The 17,981-nt window shown below is 44.5% G+C and overlaps 1 protein-coding gene across 7 annotated transcripts in view; it reads left to right on the top strand.

Annotated features, from left to right (window-relative positions):
* Nucleotides 1-700: 700 nt before the first annotated feature.
* Nucleotides 701-17,981, top strand: part of RBSN (rabenosyn, RAB effector) — a 29,504-nt gene continuing 12,223 nt past the window's right edge. The window contains exons 1-9 of one of the 7 annotated variants that reach the window (XM_032149814.2): nucleotides 720-813; nucleotides 1,597-1,681; nucleotides 3,166-3,341; nucleotides 3,589-3,908; nucleotides 9,387-9,527; nucleotides 13,831-13,931; nucleotides 14,747-14,792; nucleotides 14,896-15,057; nucleotides 17,175-17,416. In XM_032149814.2, the coding sequence (XP_032005705.1) occupies nucleotides 3,761-3,908; nucleotides 9,387-9,527; nucleotides 13,831-13,931; nucleotides 14,747-14,792; nucleotides 14,896-15,057; nucleotides 17,175-17,416 (840 nt within the window). In that variant the 5' untranslated portion in view covers nucleotides 720-813; nucleotides 1,597-1,681; nucleotides 3,166-3,341; nucleotides 3,589-3,760. Of the gene's footprint in view, nucleotides 823-1,596; nucleotides 1,747-3,165; nucleotides 3,342-3,588; nucleotides 3,909-9,386; nucleotides 9,528-13,830; nucleotides 13,932-14,746; nucleotides 14,793-14,895; nucleotides 15,058-17,174; nucleotides 17,417-17,981 lie in introns of all 7 variants that reach the window. The other 6 variants (XM_032149811.2, XM_058437324.1, XM_032149812.2 and 3 more) reach the window with 6 other exon arrangements.

Genomic DNA, 17,981 nt, shown 5'->3' with positions numbered 1-17,981 from the left:
CCCAGGATCGTCCCATCGTCCCATCGTTCTCTGCAGCTCTTGCTCCTGCAGCCTGGCCATTGCTAAGGTCCAGAACGTGTGCAGGGCACAAAGCAAATAGGTCTCCGGGACTGGGATGAGGTTTTGCCTCTCTATACCCTATGGTACCCGGCACAGCGTAGGCACGGGGTAGGTCCTGGCTGATCAATCGTCCTGCCTTTTGAAAATGCCATCTTTTCCACAGGTTTGGCCATGCTGTACACCCCCAGGATACACCTTCTCATACCAAGTCTCCACTCTCATGTGGTTCTATTCTTGGACTTTCCATCGCCTCCACGTCCCCTGAATATTTTTTCTGTCCCTAGCTCTCAGGAACTTTGACTCCTTGGCTGCCTTATTCTTTGTGCACGTTGGTCAAGAGCCAAAGATCTACTGGTCTCAGCTTTCCCACCTGTACAACGCGGTGCAGAGCCATTGGCTGGCTTTGACGCGCTGTTAGTTCGAATTCGGGACGTAAGAACCGCACAAAATTACCGAGCCCCACCTCCTCTCCGCCCCTCTCATCCCCGCCCTGGTTCGGAAAGCTCCTGCGCAGAAGCCGCCGCCCGCCCTCCACTATTCGAATGCGTATCCTCCCTTTTGGCGCCCTCGAAGACTCGGCACTCGACAGGCGTCTGCCAGCCTGTCTTCCGGTTTCGTCGCCGCCGCAGGCGCACTTGCCGAGTTCTGAGCGACTGATGGAGATGGCGGCCGCGGCTGAGTGAGGGACGGTGGAGGCCGAGAGCCCGGGCCCGAGGACGGGACAGACCTGCGTGCCCGCAGGAGCCCGGCCGGGTACAGCGGGTCAGGCCCTGTCTGGGGGGCGGGGACACGACTCCTCCAGAACGGAGACGGGCGGGCCGTGTGTGGTTGTGGTGGGTGTGACGTGAGAGGTGGGAGATGGGGCTTTCAGGCCGTGCGTTTAGCTTGTGTGTGCCTGTGATGGTTGGGCTCTGTGTGGTTGTGCGGTTACGCGGGGCGTATACACTTGGGTTTGGTTGTGCAGCTGTGGGGGATGGGGGGGTGGGTGCTTGTCTCCCGAGCGGTTGTGTTTGATTCTCTGGTTGTGTAAAGCTGAAGCGTTTGTGTTCTGAGTTTGTGTGGAGATGTTTGGAGTGTTTTGTGTGGTGTTTGTGCGATGTGTGACGTTGTCATGCCTGCTCCACGGGGTTGAGTCGTTCGTGTTGTGTGTGGTCATGCGACGTGTGTATAATCGTGTTAGTTATGTGGGTTGTGGTTGTGTGCGGTCGTGAGGCCGGGTTGAGTGCGGCTGTGGGATGTGTCGTCGATGCGGCATGTGGCGGGGTGACATTGCTGGATGTACGGTTGCAGAACATGTAGTTTTTTTTTTGTTTGTTTTTTGTTTTGTGTGTGTTTTTTTTTTTTTTTTTTTTTAACTTTTTACGTGATTTAGAGTGCGAGGGGCTTGCTTATGTGTTCAATTATGGTTGTGGGGTCCGATTCGGTGGTATGTGTTAGATTTCTTTATGGTGTATGCTTAATTATATGATTTTGGAGTTCGTTCATTTCTTCGTTCATTCATGGAGCTTTATTGTGCTTCTTCATTATGTGTGCCAGGTACTGTGCTAAACCCTGGGGAGACGGCGAAGCGGAAAACAGAGTCTGTGCCCTCCCAGATTTTAGTCTTACTTGGTCACTTCACGTATGTACCTGCGGTTGTAAATTGAGATGAGTGCTGTGAAGGAAAGGTCCATTCTGATGCTCTGAGTAAGAGGCATTTCTTTGAGGAAGTGAGGTTTGGGTTTGGGCTGAGGCGTGAAGGGTGGTTGTATGGCATGGATGTGGTGGGCTTTGTGTTTGATTTGTGGTCGTTAGGGGTGAGTGCGTAGGAAGAAAGGGAGCTGTCAGAGTCAGCATCAGAGGAACCACTGGCTGTGGAGGGAACAGGCCAGACCTAGAGCTGGTATATTCCAGTGGAAAATTTATGAAGTCACTGGGTTTCTTAACTAGAGGGAAAAAATAGGGACCTGGTGTCTCATTTGTTTATTTTCTGAGTTGCTGCCACCCTTCAGCTTTGAGGACTAGGCAGTCCCTCCTCGGTGGTCTTCTATAGTCCATCCAAAGCTGAGAGTCGCACATCTCCCCTCACTATATACTGTGGCTTGTAGCCCCAGGTTCTTGGGGAGAAATTTCTCTGCTTTTGTGGAATGGTTTTGTCTCAGTTTCTCTTGTGACTGGGAGTCTTGATGAGGTTACATTGGAAGTGACTTTGCCATGGGCCAGTAAGACAGAGAATGTAACTTGTTAAGCCCTGAAATGTTTAGGCACCAAATCCATTTGTTTATTTATTTATTTATTTATTTATTTATTTACTTTTTTGAGACGGAGTTTCGCTCTTGTTGCCCAGGCTGGAGTGCAATGGCAAGATCTCGGCTCACTGCAACTTCCGCCTCCTGGGTTCAAGCAATTCTCCTGCCTCAGTCCCCCCACTAGCTGGGATTACAGGCACCTACCACCACATCCGGCTAATTTTTGTATTTTTAGTAGAGATGGGGGTTTCACCATATTGGCCAGGCTGGTCTCGAACTCCTGACCTCAGGTGATCCGCCTGCTTCGGCCTCCCAAAGTGCTGGGATTATAGGCGTGAGCCACCATGCCTGGGCCAGCCTTTTATTTTTGAAGCAGTGAAAACATCAGGTTTGCTACTTAACTGTCACTTAATGGCTTATAAGCTCTTATCAGGGTGCAGTGGCTCACACCTGTAATCTCAGCAGTTTGGGAGGCTCAGGCAGGAGGATTGCCTGAGGCCAGGAGTTAGAGACCCGCCTGGGAAACATAGCAAGAATCTGTCTTTTTAAATAATTTAAAAAACAGCTGGGTGTGATGGCATACTCCTGTAGTCCCAGCTTCTTGAGAGGCTGAGGCAGGAGGATCACTTGAACCCAGAAGGTCGAGGCTGTTGTGAGCAATTATAGCTCACTGGGTGACAGAACAAGATGCTGTCTCTTAAAAAAAAAAATCTAGTAAGCCCATTAGAGATAAGTGCTCTACAAATATAAAATAGATTTTTTCTTTTTGACTAGTAGGTTTCTAATGTTTCTCTTTAACTGATGTTAGGATTTTTGATTTTTTGTATGTTTTTATGGCAGATACTATATCTTTTTCATCTTTGTATTTCTAACGCAGGTGTCTTACAAGTATCAAGAACTTACTATATGTGGTTGAATAAACAATCAAGGTAAAGAGCATCAAGTAAAAACTTCTGCTTGTTGATAAGTACTTCAGACATTTCCCCAGTGGCTAAAGTGGCATATGAATTATGAAGTTGGATCATTTGGAATGAATGTAAGAGAATTGCCAAGGTATTGTTTGCTTATTTCAAGAATCTGTGCTTCTCACTTCATTGAGTTGTTGTTCTCCAGTGATGTTTTCACATCTTAGGTTTTGCAGCTTGCTTGATCTAAGGATTTGAGAAAGAGTTTGTTTTCTCAAACTTGCACTGAACAAACATTAAGTACCCCGTTGAACTGTGAAAAGAATGAAGAAAATCCTCAATTGCTACCAGTTTGCCTGAATCGGCTTTTTTTCCCTTCTTCTTTTCTTTCTTAGGGCTCCTCCTACTCCAGAGAGGAAACCTCATCCAGGGCCATGAAGCCACTTCCTCGCCATCTGTGTGCTGCTTGATTAAGCTAATGCTGCGGGAACCATGGTTCCTTGGGAGGAATCAAGCTGACTCTTGGCATGAGATCCCTGCCTTCCTAGGGTTGAGAGTGGCACCGCCATGGCTTCTCTGGATGACCCAGGGGAAGTGAGGGAGGGCTTCCTCTGCCCTCTGTGCCTGAAGGATCTGCAGTCTTTCTATCAGCTTCACTCACATTACGAGGAAGAACACTCAGGGGAAGACCGTGATGTCAAAGGGCAAATTAAAAGTAAGAGGCAAGGACCTTGCCTATCCCCTGCTGTCATTGAGAGCTTTAACTCACGGGATAGTTCTCATCAGCTTCGGTGTTGCCACAGGAATATGATAATAGTAGTAGCAAACAGATGACTAGTGTTTGTCATGTGCCAGGCATTTTCAGGGTCTCCCTGTTTATTAATTTCATTTAATCCTCACAATAACTGTGTGGCTGTGAGCCACATTTCGAGCCAGACACAGGGAGATTAGATAACTTGTCTGAAGCCACTCAGTGAAACACAGTCTGACTTTGAATCTAGTAAATGTAATTGCTGTGATTTGGCTTGACTGTTCTTTAACCACCAGCCTAACAGGGTTTGGAGAGGAATTTCTTTCCTTTGCTATGATGATGGAGGCACATTATGCACCCATTTTACCTGTCACAAATTTAAGCCTTCCCACCATCCTTCTTTCCCCAATTGGTATCTTGCCCTCTATAGCCCAGAAAAAGGAATGTCATAGTTGAAGAACAAAAGAAACAACCTAATAACCTTGGTTTTTGAGCTTCCAAGAGCTCAGGTCTGAGAGAGTTGTGGAAAGAATTTTTCAAAGGTACTTTTGACTATACATATGTTTATTGTATTTCCTGGACATCAAATTCTAACCTCCAGATAAGATGCTGTTCCTCTGGGCGGGCACAGTGGCTCATGCCTCTATTCCCAGCACTTTGGGAGGCCAAGGTGGGCAGATCACTTGAGCTCAGGAGTTCAAGACCAGCCTGGGCAACATGGCGAAACCCCGTCTCACAAAAAAATTAAAAAAAAAAACTAGCCAGGCATGATGGTGTATGCCTGTAGTCCTAGCTACTCAGGAGACTGAGGTAGGAGGATCACTTGAGCCCAGGGAGGTCAAGGCTGTAGTGAGCGATGATTGTGCCACTGCACTCGTGCCTGGGCAACAGAGAGAGTGACCCTGTCTGTCACACACACACACACACACACACACACACACACACACAACCACACAACAAAGATGCTGCTCCTCTGGAACTTACTTTTGTAGTTATTCGGCTAACTTGCTTCTCACAGCTGGAAGCATTTCTGAAGGCCATGAGATTAAAAAGTTCTGGATGTTGTATTCACAGTCATTATTGGGAGGGAAAGAAAGGAATGATCATGTATTTCTAAGTGGACTTTGGCTTTCAGACAGGTGAATCATATGCACTTTGTAATCAGATATTTGTCCCTAGAGTCCCACTCTCTCTCTTTTCTGTTCAGTAAAAAAGAGTTTCTAAAAGCATAAACAGTTATAACTTCTATCCAAAAACAACAAAGGCAAACATTTCTGAAATCCTGAGGGCTTTGGTGGATGAGGTGGCTTCTGGCTGTAGAGGCTGTAGAGCAGAGCCAAAACTATTAGGAGGGGGAAAAAATGCTGTGCTTTATAGTTTTTAGAGTTTCTTTCACAGACATTATTATTTCATCTGACTCTCCTAAGATCTCTGCAAGAAGGTGATTGGTCTTATTTTATAGATAGTAAGTGAAGTGAGGCTCAAGAGATGTTGAGTTACTTATCCATGGTCACACAGGAATTGGCAGAGCTAGGCCTGGAACGTGGGTCTTCTATCATCTGTAAGTCCAGTGCTGCCCTTTGCACGTGACATCACTGAGGGTGAGAGGCCCGGTGTTCCAATCACTGCATGCATTGCAGCTTCCTGGGGGAAATGAAGCAAAAACAAAACTAAAACACCTGATTATATAAGATTCCTTTGGATAACCGAAGAGCCTCCATCATTTTCAATTAGCTTCCAGTCTTGGCGTCAGCTGAACTAAGTCATATACAATGCCATTGCTCAAACTGGTGATACCAGTGGGTAGAGAGGTTAGACAATGTTCCCAGATTCCTACAGTAACCCTTTTTTTAAGAGGAAAAATGTTTAAGGTTATTTAGAGAATACAGATATGGGAATCTATTTAAGGAATACCAAATAGAATGGAAATTTTGTGCCTTGTGAAAGAAACTTGAAAGGATCCTTGGCTGGGCACAGTGGCTCACACCTGTAATCCCAGCACTTTGGGAGGCCATGGCGGGAGGATCACTTCAGCTTAGGAGTTTGAGACCAGCCTGGGCAACACAGATCCTGTCCAAAAAGAAAAAAAAATTTTTTAATTAGCTGGGCATGATGACATACACTTGTAGTCCTAGCCACTTGGGAGGCTGAGGCAGAAGGATCCCTTGAGCCCGGAAGGTTGAAGCTGCAGTGAGCCATGATTATGCCACTGCACTCCAGCCTGAGCAGCAGAGTGAAACTCTGACTCAAAAACAAAAAAACAAAATAAAGTTACTTCGTTACTTCAGCCGGATGCGGTGGCTCACGCCTGTAATTCTAGTACTTTGGGAGGCCAAGGCAGGAGGATTGCTTGAGCCCAGGAGACCAGACTGGGCAACATAGCAAGACCATTTCTACAAAGAAGTCATTTAAAAAAATTAGCCAGTCATAGTGGCACACACTGGTAGTCTCAATTACCTAGGGGGCTGAGGTGGGAGGATTGCTTCAGCTCGGGAGATCAAGGCTGTTAACATTCTAGCCTGAGCAACGGAGTGAAACTATCTCAAAAAAAGAAAGAAAAGATCTTCTTGGTTTTTCACTTTATTTCCCACCCTGCCTTACCCCCGACATCTCTACCTCTAGTACTATTAATGACTGTGTCTTTAGTTAGGCAGGAATTCTTGATTATGTTGCAGTTTTCTGCATTTCAGAATCAGGAAAGTAAAGTTTTAAGGATTGACATGAAACGTTTTTTGAAAAGCCCTTTAGAAAGCAGATTACCTCTCCATTTGGTCTTTTGAGTCTTAGAAATGTTATGACATGGTTAGTTTTAGGCAAGTGAAAAGTTAAAGCCAAAAGAGTGAACCTTAGTATTAGGTTTTGGGGGCAGTTCAAAAAAGTAAAGATAGACTAGTCATTAGTAAAAAGTTAGTGGGTTCGAGGCCCAGTCCTGGTTCAGCTCCAGTTTAGCCCATTTTCAGTAAGTAGAAGAAAAGATAGCTGAAAATTGACTGTGGCTTCTTGCTTTGTTAGTGTTTTTAAAAATATATGGGATTATTCTTAATTGGCCTTCTCTGGAAAGGCTGTGTCCATTCTGGGAAGGTTGCCAGGCAGTTTTTCTATCTCCTAAAAGTGGTTAAATGGTATAGATTGCCTGTTTAACCTGATACTTTAGTCTTGTTTGCAAAAATGAATTGTTATTTGCTAACTCACATTCCTGTTTGCTAGACCCTTTGTTCACATCAGGCAGTTTTCTCTCCCCTGTTACTAGAAAAGACTGCTTTAGGCCAGGGACAGTGGCTCATGCCTGTAATCCCAGCACTTTGGGAGGCCGAGGTGGGTGGATCACCTGAGGCCAGGAGTTTGAGACCAGCCTGGCCAATGTCGTGAAACCCCGTCTCTACTAAAAAAAATACAAAAATTAGCTGGGTGTGTTGGCACGTGCCTGTAATTTCAGCTACTCGGGAGGCTGAGGCAGGAACATCCCTTGAACCCCTGGGAGGCAGAGGTTGCAGTGAGCTGAGATTGCTGCGATTGCATTCCAGCTTGGGCGACAAGAGTGAAAGTCTGTCTCAAAAAAACAAACAAACAAAAAAAAACGACTTTAGTGCATTTTAAAGGATGTCCTTTTGTTTTGGTATTTTTCCAGTTTGGACAAAGCTGTCCCACAGTGACCAATAATCAGGAAGTTTGCTTATTGGCTTGACTGTCTTAAAAAAAAAGACAAGTGTATTCTTATCAATCTCACCCTCTGCCTGCAAGCCTGGGCAACATCTCTACAAAAAAATGTTTTTTTAAAAAAATTTACCTAGTCATGGTGGTGCACACCTGTAGTCCCAGCTACTTGAGAGACTGAGGCGAGAGGATCACTTGAGCCCAAGAGATTGAGGCTGCAGTGAGCTATGATCGGCCACTACACTCCAGCCTGGGTGACAGAGCGAGACCCTGTCTCTAAAAAATAAATAAAAAGTAAAAGTAATGATATCATTTTATATTCAGTCTGATATTTTCTACTAGATTCTGGTGGAAGAAAGGGATAGCAGTCATCCAAGATTAAAGAACATTCATGAGAGAGCGACTTAGAACTGAGACTTCTTCCCACCCCACACCAGCTGATTGTTCAGTTTAACAGGTGGTTCTCTGCACCAGCACAGGTGGCAGAACCCATGTTGTGCAGAGGCATAGTTTGTGAATCAGCACTAGCGGGGGAGAGCTAGAGCTCTCATTTCAGGCATGTGAGGTGTCTACTTCCAGCCCTGCTGTTACCTGTAAGCTCTGTGATCTTAGGTGAAGCAAGTTATTCCCCGTCTTTGACGTCGTTTCCTCATTTGTAAGTAGGGCTATCACCTGCCTTATAACATTGTGAGCATGAACTGGCATAATGTATTTGCAAGCACTTTGCATTATGCCTGGTACATACAAGGGCTAAATGCAGGAAATGTTCATTTTCTTTTCTTACCAAATCTGGTTCTGTTTGTGTTATGTTGTAGATGTTATATCTGTTTCTTGAAGCTTTTTGCAAATATTCTCACATGCATTCAATAAGTGTGTGGGCAGTAGTGGGAAAGGAAGAACTCTGTGTCCAGTTAAGCCTATGGGGAACACCAGTCCAGGGATGGAGGTTTAGCTGAATCCCATCCTGGAGGTAAATGAGAAGAATTTACTCATGAGTTTCTGGGGTAAATGAATTAGTACTATAGAACTTGGTTTTTGAAAAAACTTTATTTTAACTGAGGTGTAGTTTTTAAGTGTACACTTTAATTTCTTTTTTCTTTTTTTTTTTTGAGACAGGGTCTCATTCTGGTTGCTCAGGCTGGAGTGCAGTGGCACAATCTCAGCATCTCAGCTCACTGTAGCCGCGACCTCCTGGGCTCAGGTGATTCTCCCACCTCAGCCTCCCAAGTAGCTGGGACTACAGGTGCATGCCACCACACCCAGCTAGTTTTTTGTATTTTTAGTAGAGATGGGGTTTTGTCATGTTGCCCAGGCTGGCTTGAATTCCTGGACTCAAGCAATTTGCCTCCCTTGTGGGATTACAGGTGTGAGCCACTGCGCCTGGCCCAATTCAAAAAGTTTTGAAAAATGTTTATACCTACTTAACCACCACTCCAATTAAGATAAAGAAGAAAACACTTCCATCACCCTGTTTTCCTCATCAAATTTGATTTTAGCACTTTTATTTAATTGTGCTCTTAAATTTGGCAATGAGCAGTAATTTAGCCCATATGTTAGCTGCCTAAACCAATTTAATGCTAATATTGACTAACCAGTGTATTGCTCTGTGGTATTTGTAATATAGTGTTTATGTGCTTGTTCCTGCATTTTACTTGGGATCTAAATATTTCTGGTGCATTTTTAAACAAATGATAATTATTTCGTCAATTCTTGTTTTTTGAGATTTCTTTTGACTCTTTACTGGGTGTTCTTTGTGGCTTATTTATATTATTTGTTCCACTTTTCAAGGTCTTGTCCAGAAGGCTAAGAAAGCAAAGGACAGGTTGTTGAAACGAGAAGGGGATGATCGAGCAGAGTCAGGGACCCAAGGATATGAGTCTTTCAGCTATGGAGGGGTTGATCCTTACATGTGGGAACCCCAGGAGCTTGGTAAGAAAATTCATTTATTCATTGAGCAAGTGGTTATTGAGTATCTGCTATGTTCTAGGTAAAGTTTTAAGAGTTGGCTGAGGAGGCATCAGTAAACCATAATGGTCTAAGCTTCTCATGGACCTTATGTCCTTGTTGGGGGAAGAAAATGGAAGAGAACCAGCTGAGCATCCACTTTGTGTTAGGCACTACATTAAGTTCTTATACCCGTGGTCTTGTTAGATCTTTACTGCACCTCATGAGAACCTGCCCAGGGACAAACAGCGAGTAAACTGCAGAAGTAGGGTATGAATCCATGTCTCTCTGACGTCAGCCCAGGCACAGAGTCCATTAATGAATCTTTCCTCTCACATAGGACATTACCTGCCCAGGGACAGGCACTGGTTTATGCAGCTTACTTTTTTGGATAATTATAGTAACATCTACCTACTTTTATGTTTTTGGGATGATAAAAATTCTCTAAAATTTATTGTGATGATTGTACAACTCTGAAAATGCTAAAAACCACTGTATTTGCTTTAAATGGTGTATGTATGTGAATTATATCTCAATAAAGCTATTTATCATGCCACTCACACTTAGTTGAACTATCTAACATTTTTTTTTTTTTTTTTGGACACAGAGTCTGTGTTGTCCAGGCTGGAGTCCAGGGCTCCATCATGGCTCACTGCATTCCAGGCTCAAGTGATCCTCTCACTTCAGCCTCCTCAGTAGCGGATACTACTGGTGCACACCATCACACCTGGCTAATTTTTGTATTTTTTGTAGAAACAGGGTCCTATGTTGCCCAGGCTGGTCTTGAACTCCTGGGCTCAAGTGATCCTCCCATCTCAGCCTCCCAGAGTGCCGGGATTACAGGCGTGATCCGGATATGTATGCCTGCCTACATATCCTTTAACTGTCTAATGATAACAGTCATTAACATAATAAAATATTTTCTGTCCATGAAATGGGTAGTTATTCCTTTATTTATTTATTATTCCCTTGTGATTTATTCAATTTTCATGTTTATGGTCTTGTTCACCTTTCACAAAAGCCTTGTGGAGTAGTGGTCCTTTTTCCCATTTATGGATGAGGAAACTGGAGCTCTAAGAAGGAAAGCAAAATTTACCCAGTCTCATGTACTGTATCTTTTTAGTGCCGTTATACAAGGTGTCTCTTTGAATAAGGAAAGTCCTACAACTGTGCTGTCCATTCGGTAGCCACTAGTCGTGGGCTATTTAAGTTTAAATAAATTAAAGTGAAATAAAATTAAAAGTCACTTCCTGTACCACACACTAACCACATTTTAAGTGTTCTATGTCCGCTTGTGGCTATTTGCTACTGTATTGGAGAATGGAAACATTTTTATTATTGCAGGAGAAAATTGCAGCAGGGCGCAGTGGCTCACCCCTGTAATCCCAGCACTTTGAGAGGTCAAGGCGGGCGGATCACAAGGTCAGGAGTTCGAGACCAGCCTGGCCAACGTGGTGAAACCCCGTCTCTACTAAAAATACAAAAAAATTAGCTGGGCGTGGTGGCACATGCCTGTAATCCCAGCTACTTGGGAGGCTGAGGCAGGAGAATTGCTTGAATCCGGGAGGCAGAGGTTGCAGTGAGCCGAGATTGCGCCACTGCATTCCAGCCTGGGTGACAGAGCGAGACTCTGTCTCAAAAAATAAATAAATAATAATAATAATAATACATATATGTAATTATGAGATACATATGAAAGCCAATCCAAACCATGAAGGAGAAATTTTGGACACATGAATTCTTATTAGCTTTGTTTCATGATTGCCCAGGTGAGATTACTGGGGTGATTTTCTGATTAAGTTGCCAGTTGCAGCAACTGAAGACAGTCACAAATTGTAGAAGGTCAAGTGAATGGCAATTTTTAGAAGTTAATATTATTTATGATAGCTTGTTTGTGATACCTTGTTTCATGATTGCCAATGTGAGATTACTAGAGTGATTTTCTGATTAAGTTGCCAGTTGCAGTAACTGAAGTCACAAATTGTAGGTCAAATGAATGGCAAATTTTAGCAGTTAATATTTATGGTCACCCCTAAGAATTCTAAATTAAAGTTTAATTAGATGTTAGAGTATGATTAGGGAAGAAAAGACATGTGGATGGTTAAGAGTATAGCATGTGTGACGGCCGGGCGCGGTGGCTCACGCTTGTAATCCCAGCACTTTGGGAGGCCGAGACGGGCGGATCACGAGGTCAGGAGATCGAGACCACAGTGAAACCCCGTCTCTACTAAAAATACAAAAAATTAGCCGGGCGTGGTGGCGGGCGCCTGTAGTCCCAGCTACTCAGAGAGGCTGAGGCAGGAGAATGGCGTGAACCCGGGAGGCGGAGCTTGCAGTGAGCCGAGTCAAAAAAAAAAAAAAAAAAAAAAAAATATACATGTGTGGCCAGGTGAGTGTCACCTGTAATCACAGATTTGGAGGCCAAGGCAGGTGGATCAACCAGTTTGGCCAATGTGGTGAGACCCCGTCTCTACTAAAAATACAAAAATTAGCTGGGTATGGTGGCACATGTGTGTAATCCAAGTTACAGGAGGCTGAGGCATGAGAATTGCTTGAACCTGGGAGGTGGAGATTGCAGTGAGCCCAGAGATTTCGCCACTGCACTCCAGCCTGGGCGACAGAGCGAGACTCTGTCTCAAAAATAAATAAAAAGAGTATAGCATGTGGAGATGCTGATCGAAGGATACAAAATTTCAGTCGGGAGGAATAAGTCAAGAGATCTGTTGTATAAGGTGGTGGTTTATAGTTTTTTGTTTGTTTGTTTTTCTGAGACAGCCTTCCTCTGTCACCCAGGCTCGAGTGTGCTGCTGTGATCTTGGCTCACTGCAACCTTTGCCTCTGGGTTCAATTCTCGTGCCTCAGCCACCTGAGTAGCTGGGACCACAGGCATGCACCACCATGCCCAGCTAATTTTTGTATTTTTAGTAGAGACAGGGTTTCACCGTGTTGGTCAGACAGGTCTTGAACTCCTGGCCTCAAGTGATCCATGCTCCTCGGCCTCCCAAAGTGCTGGGATTACAGGCATGGGCCACCGCACCTGGCCTGATTATAGTTAATAAAAAATATCTTGTATTCTTGAAAATCAGTGAGAGTAGACTGTGTTGTCACCACAAAAAGTGATAAGTATATGAAGTAACGCATGTGGTAATTAGCTAGTTTAGCCATTTCCCAATGTATACATATTTCAAAACATCATGTTGTACACGGTGAATATATGCAATTTTTATTTGGCAATTAAAAATTTTTTTTAAAGTATGGCATGTGACAAATTCTGTTACTTGTGTCTATAAATGAATAGGTGATCACTGGGAAGAGGACATGCACTGAGTGCGGGAGGGTTGAGGGCAATATGTTTCTGGAACAGGTGAGACTGAGCAGGGGATATTTCAGTTACTCAGACAGTAAGCTATTTGTGTTGCAGACGTTTGTCCTGGGTTTTGGCTGCTGGACTGAGGAAGGTATCAGCTTAACTAGCTCCCACAAGGGAATCTATCAGCATTTACATTTTTTTGGCCATTTTGAGAATTGTCCTTATCCTGAGGAAAAACCATATTGTATCAGATTTATAAAGTATAAAACAATAAGATAATTCAAAAATTTTTAAATCGCCCATAATGTTACCACCTGTTTATTTAACATTGGCATGAGAGTCAGTTAAGACTTCACAAATTTTAACTTATTTAATCATCGTTAACAACTCTGTGAAGTAGATACCATTATTATTCCATTTGATAGTTGAGTACTCTTAGAGTTACAGAGATGTTAAGTAATTTGTCCAAGGTTACACAGTGTGGCAGAATTGAAACTTGAGCACAGGCTGACTCGAGAGTCCATGCTCTTATCTACTATACTCTCAGGTCTCTCATATGGTACTTGGTGGCCTCTAAAGGCAGTTAACAATTTAGCAGATTTTCTTCCATTTGCTTTCCTGGTTTTTGAATTTTTGGTAAGACTCTAAAATCCTAGAGTTTTTACTTGCTTTTGAAATATATAAATTTTTTTCTTTCTGAAATTGGTCTCACTCTGTCACCCAGGCTAGAGTTCAGTGGTGGGATCATAGCTCACTGAAGCCTCCAGCTCCTGAGCTCAAGCCATCTTCCCACCTTGGCCTCCCAAGGAGCTGGGATTATAGGCGTCCATGCCCATGCCTGGCTATTTTTTTTTTTTTTGGAAAGAGACGGAGTCTCACTATGTTGACCAGCCTGCTTTTGAAATTCATTGGGATAAGCGGCAAGGTAGAGAGGCTCCCTCAGAAAGTCATTTGTCTCCCTACCTTCTTTCCCTCTAGGTGCTGTGAGAAGCCATCTTTCCGACTTCAAAAAACACCGGGCTGCTAGAATTGACCACTATGTTGTGGAAGTCAATAAATTAATAATCAGGTTAGAGAAGGTAAATTTTGCTCTCTTAAAACATTTTTTTTTGCAAATACACATTTTCTGGGGAAAAATAATCACATTTCTATAGCATGTGTTGTATATATCATATACATCTGATGGTGGCAGAGAAACACCTTCTCTAGAGAGGTGCAAAGGACATGGTGGACAGTTCTAGCCTGGGCCAGCATTCCTTAAGAGAATGGCCCAGGTTGACAAACTTGCCACGTGCTTAGCTTCCCTTTTCCCACCTATGAATCCCACTCAGGTACTGGAAAACCTTTCTTCCTTCAGATTCTTCTTTTGGGTGTCCCAGGCACAATCATCCAGTGAGGCGTAGTGTGTGATGGCAAACAAAGAAGCGGTGACCAGGTCTCACGGGTGTATTTTCATCCTAGTTGTGCTTGTTGTGTGTAACCTGGATTGTGTGCTGGGCATAGTAGCAACCACAAGTACAGTTCTTTATATGTACTTTGTAAGGCAGAAATATGTGGCCAGTTTTAGGGTCCAGGAGCACCATGGAGAATGGAGAGTTTTCCACTGCTGTCAATCGTTACCCCTACCCACCCTTGCCTACCCCTGGTTGTTACTAAAATGGGTAACTGACAGTAAAGGGATTAAAAGTGGGTCATAGGAAGGGAGGTGGGTTCTAGATGCAAAACTAATACCCTGTCCCATGTGAAATTGTTTTTGTGATTTCATGGAGTTGGGGATGACAGATGAGACTTGAGGAATCCAAATGTGCTAATTTCCTGCTTGATGTATTGGGAAGTGTGGAACATGTATACATCACCTGGTTAATTTCATTTGGCACTATTTTCTTCCGGTCAGCTCACAGCATTTGACAGAACAAATACTGAGTCTGCAAAGATTCGAGGTAACTTTAAAACTTTGCTCACCTTCATCTTACTATCTTTTTTTCCCTGACTAAAGCCCTCTTTAAAATGGCCTGGTTTCTTGTTGGTTTGCTCTTCCCAAAGCAATAGAAAAGTCTGTGGTGCCTTGGGTCAACGACCAGGATGTCCCTTTCTGTCCAGACTGTGGGAATAAGTTCAGCATCCGGAACCGCCGCCACCACTGCCGCCTCTGCGGGTCTATTATGTGCAAGAAGTGTATGGAGCTCATCAGCCTTCCCTTGGCAAGTAGGTGACTTGGACGTGGGGCCCTGGACCCTCATCTTCTTTTGGGCCTAGCTTATTTGCTAATTACCACTGGAACCATGGAACCTTTTTGTTAAATTAATGGCTCATGGAAATCTTCATTCATTGAGTTGCTGATTCTGTGAAACCCACTACAGGCTAGGTACTATGCTAGGGGCCAGGGATACAGTGGTCTATAACAGGGATTGGCAAACTTTGTAAAGGATCAGATAGTAAATACATTTAGGCTTTGTGGGCCACATATGGTTGCTGTGACATTTCTTCTTTCTTTAAACAACCTTTTAAAAATGTGAACACTAGACTGGGCACAGTGGCTCGTGCCTGTAATCACAGCACTTTGGGAGGCCGAGGCAAGCGGATCACTTGAGGTCAGGAGTTCGAGACCAGCCTGGCCAACATGTTGAAACCCTGTCTCTATAAAAATACAAAAATTAGCCTGGCGTGGTGGCATGTGCCTGTAGTCCCAGCTACTCAGGAGGCTGAGGCAGGAGAATTACTTGAACCTGGGAGGTGGAGGCTGCAGTGAGCTGAGATTGAGCCACTGCACTCCAGCCTGGGTGACCGAGCGAGACTCCCGTCTCAAAAAAATAAATAAATAAAATAAAATAGCAAAGTGAAAATTATACTTAGTTTGAGAGCCATATAGAAACAGCCTGCAGACTGGACTTGGCTCACAGGTCATCTTTTGCCCATTTCTGGCCTATAAGCCTATAAGGCACTGTCCATTCTTCCAAGGAGTCAAGCATCTGTCAGGGGATATAAACTCACAAATAAATAATTGCTTTCTAAAGAGAGACGTACAATGAAAGAGATTGTGTCAGGAACTCAGGAGAGGCTGACCAACTTTTTGTCTGCTCTGCTTGGAAGTGGCAAGTGTGACTTTGAGAAGAGGGTCTTGAATATAAGCAGTGGGCTAGTCTCTTCCTGTGGGATAAGTCACAGACAACTCACTGCCATAGAGAAAAGACTAATATCATAATATGAGAGATGCTGAGTGCTGTGGGCTCAGGGACAGTGAGAGCATGGATGCTTAGGGCTGGGAGGTGATGTTCGAGAAGAGCCTTAAAAGATGAGTAGGATTGCAAAAGAGATGGAGAAAGAAATTTTAGGTAGAGTGAAGAGTAGGAGCAAAGGCCTGGAATTCTGGAAAGCCCAGGGTAGGTTAATAGATGAGCAAATAGAATAGTTGGGGGTGTGTGGAGGACAAAGTTTAGGTGGAACCCGATCCTCCAGGACTTGCAACCAAGCTGAGTAGAAGTTGCTGAAGATGATCTCGTTGGCTTCTGGGAAGTTGGGGGTAAATTTGCAACACTAGAGAATTCTGCTGACTGTGCTGTGGTTGGCCATGGGGTGTCTGGATGATGTGGGGACAAAAACAGATGCTCTTCTGTTCAACTCTCACATATACCAGGTCACTTTACCTTGATACTTTCTCCCTGAGACCAACTCCCTGTCTCACATGAGACTTTATAAGCTGTCTTTTTGGACACTATTCACCCTTCTTCTCTTGAGCTCTTTAGCCAGCATTTACTGGGCAGCTGCTGTGGGGTGGCCCTGCTGGATATGTTAAGGGTACAAGTGTGAGTAAGACACAGTTTGTACCCACAAAGAGTCACAGGTTCCTAGGGCAGCTCTGGGGTGTACATGTAACTGTACACAGGGAGAAGAATGGAAAGTGCTCCAAAATGGGCAATGTGGTGGGAACTGATGGGAAGGATGGATAGTTTTTGCCTCAGGGAATTGGAAAAGGCTTTCGTGGAGGATCTGCCATTCAGAGAGGGTAGGAGCCAGTTGTTTGGGAATAGGGAGAAGGCTGTGGAGGAAAGTCTCCTGGGAGAATGTTGTGTTGGAGGCACAGGGCAAATGGAGGAGAATGGCAGGTGGAAAGGCAAGGCTGTTTGGATTTGGAGGGGCAGCAGTGGAGTCCTTTCCCACCAGAGTCTGACACCAGGAAGGCAGAGGGGCAGTACTTGCGCACAGCTGGAGCCTGATCTTATTACTCTCCAAATAAAACACCTGTGGACTGACACCTTGAGGTCGTGGGTATGGTAATTGGATGCTGTGGGGGTCATTGCTGCCTGTTGGTGTTATGGTTACAGACAAGCTCACCAGTGCCAGCAAGGAGTCCCTGAGCACCCACACCAGCCCCAGCCAGTCACCCAACAGTGTCCATGGCTCCCGCCGAGGCAGCATCAGCAGCATGAGCAGTGTCAGTTCGGTCCTGGATGAGAAGGACGATGACCGGATCCGCTGCTGTACACACTGCAAGGACACGCTGCTCAAGAGAGAGCAGCAGATTGATGAGAAGGAGCACACACCCGACATCGTGAAGCTCTACGAGGTGATTCGCGCTGTCTGGTCTTGGGTCTAATTTCTTAGGCAGATTTGGCTGTTTGTTACATACGCTCCTGCAGATTCTGGAGAATGCTTTGGGAAGTTGCTCGTTTGAATTATTTGTAGTTCCTGTTAAAGGCCCATGTTATGATTTCCCAGCCAGGGCCCTGTGTGAGTCAGAGTCATCCTGGGTGTGTTGCAACAAACTCATTTCAAGTGGCCTTCCTTGGCCACTTGAAAGCAGGAGGGTGGAGGCTTTGGTGGCCCAGAGGCAAGAGGAGGAAGGGCAGTTGCCATGTGGTGTAGACAGGTTCTGTGGGGAGGGCAGAAGCTAGAGATGTTCATAAACAGTGGGCCAGAAGAATCCTGGGAAACTCACTTGGGAGTGTTAGACTTTACAAGTTTTAGAAAGTTCTACAAGTTTTCAGGCTTCACCAGTTTACTGAGTGTCCCCTTCTCAGTTTGTCCAAATGCCTCAGCTGTCGTTACTATGAGTGATCCCACAGCCCCCCTACTAGATGCATACTCTGAGAGGAAATAGTATGCAAAGAATATCTGGGAGTGAGACTGGC

The sequence above is a fragment of the Hylobates moloch genome, unplaced genomic scaffold (assembly GCF_009828535.3).
Source record: "Hylobates moloch isolate HMO894 unplaced genomic scaffold, HMol_V3 SCAFFOLD_4, whole genome shotgun sequence".
Lineage (NCBI taxonomy): Eukaryota > Metazoa > Chordata > Mammalia > Primates > Hylobatidae > Hylobates > Hylobates moloch.
The sequence above is the reverse complement of the archived record's forward strand: the minus strand, read 5'-3'. Positions and strand labels throughout refer to the sequence as shown.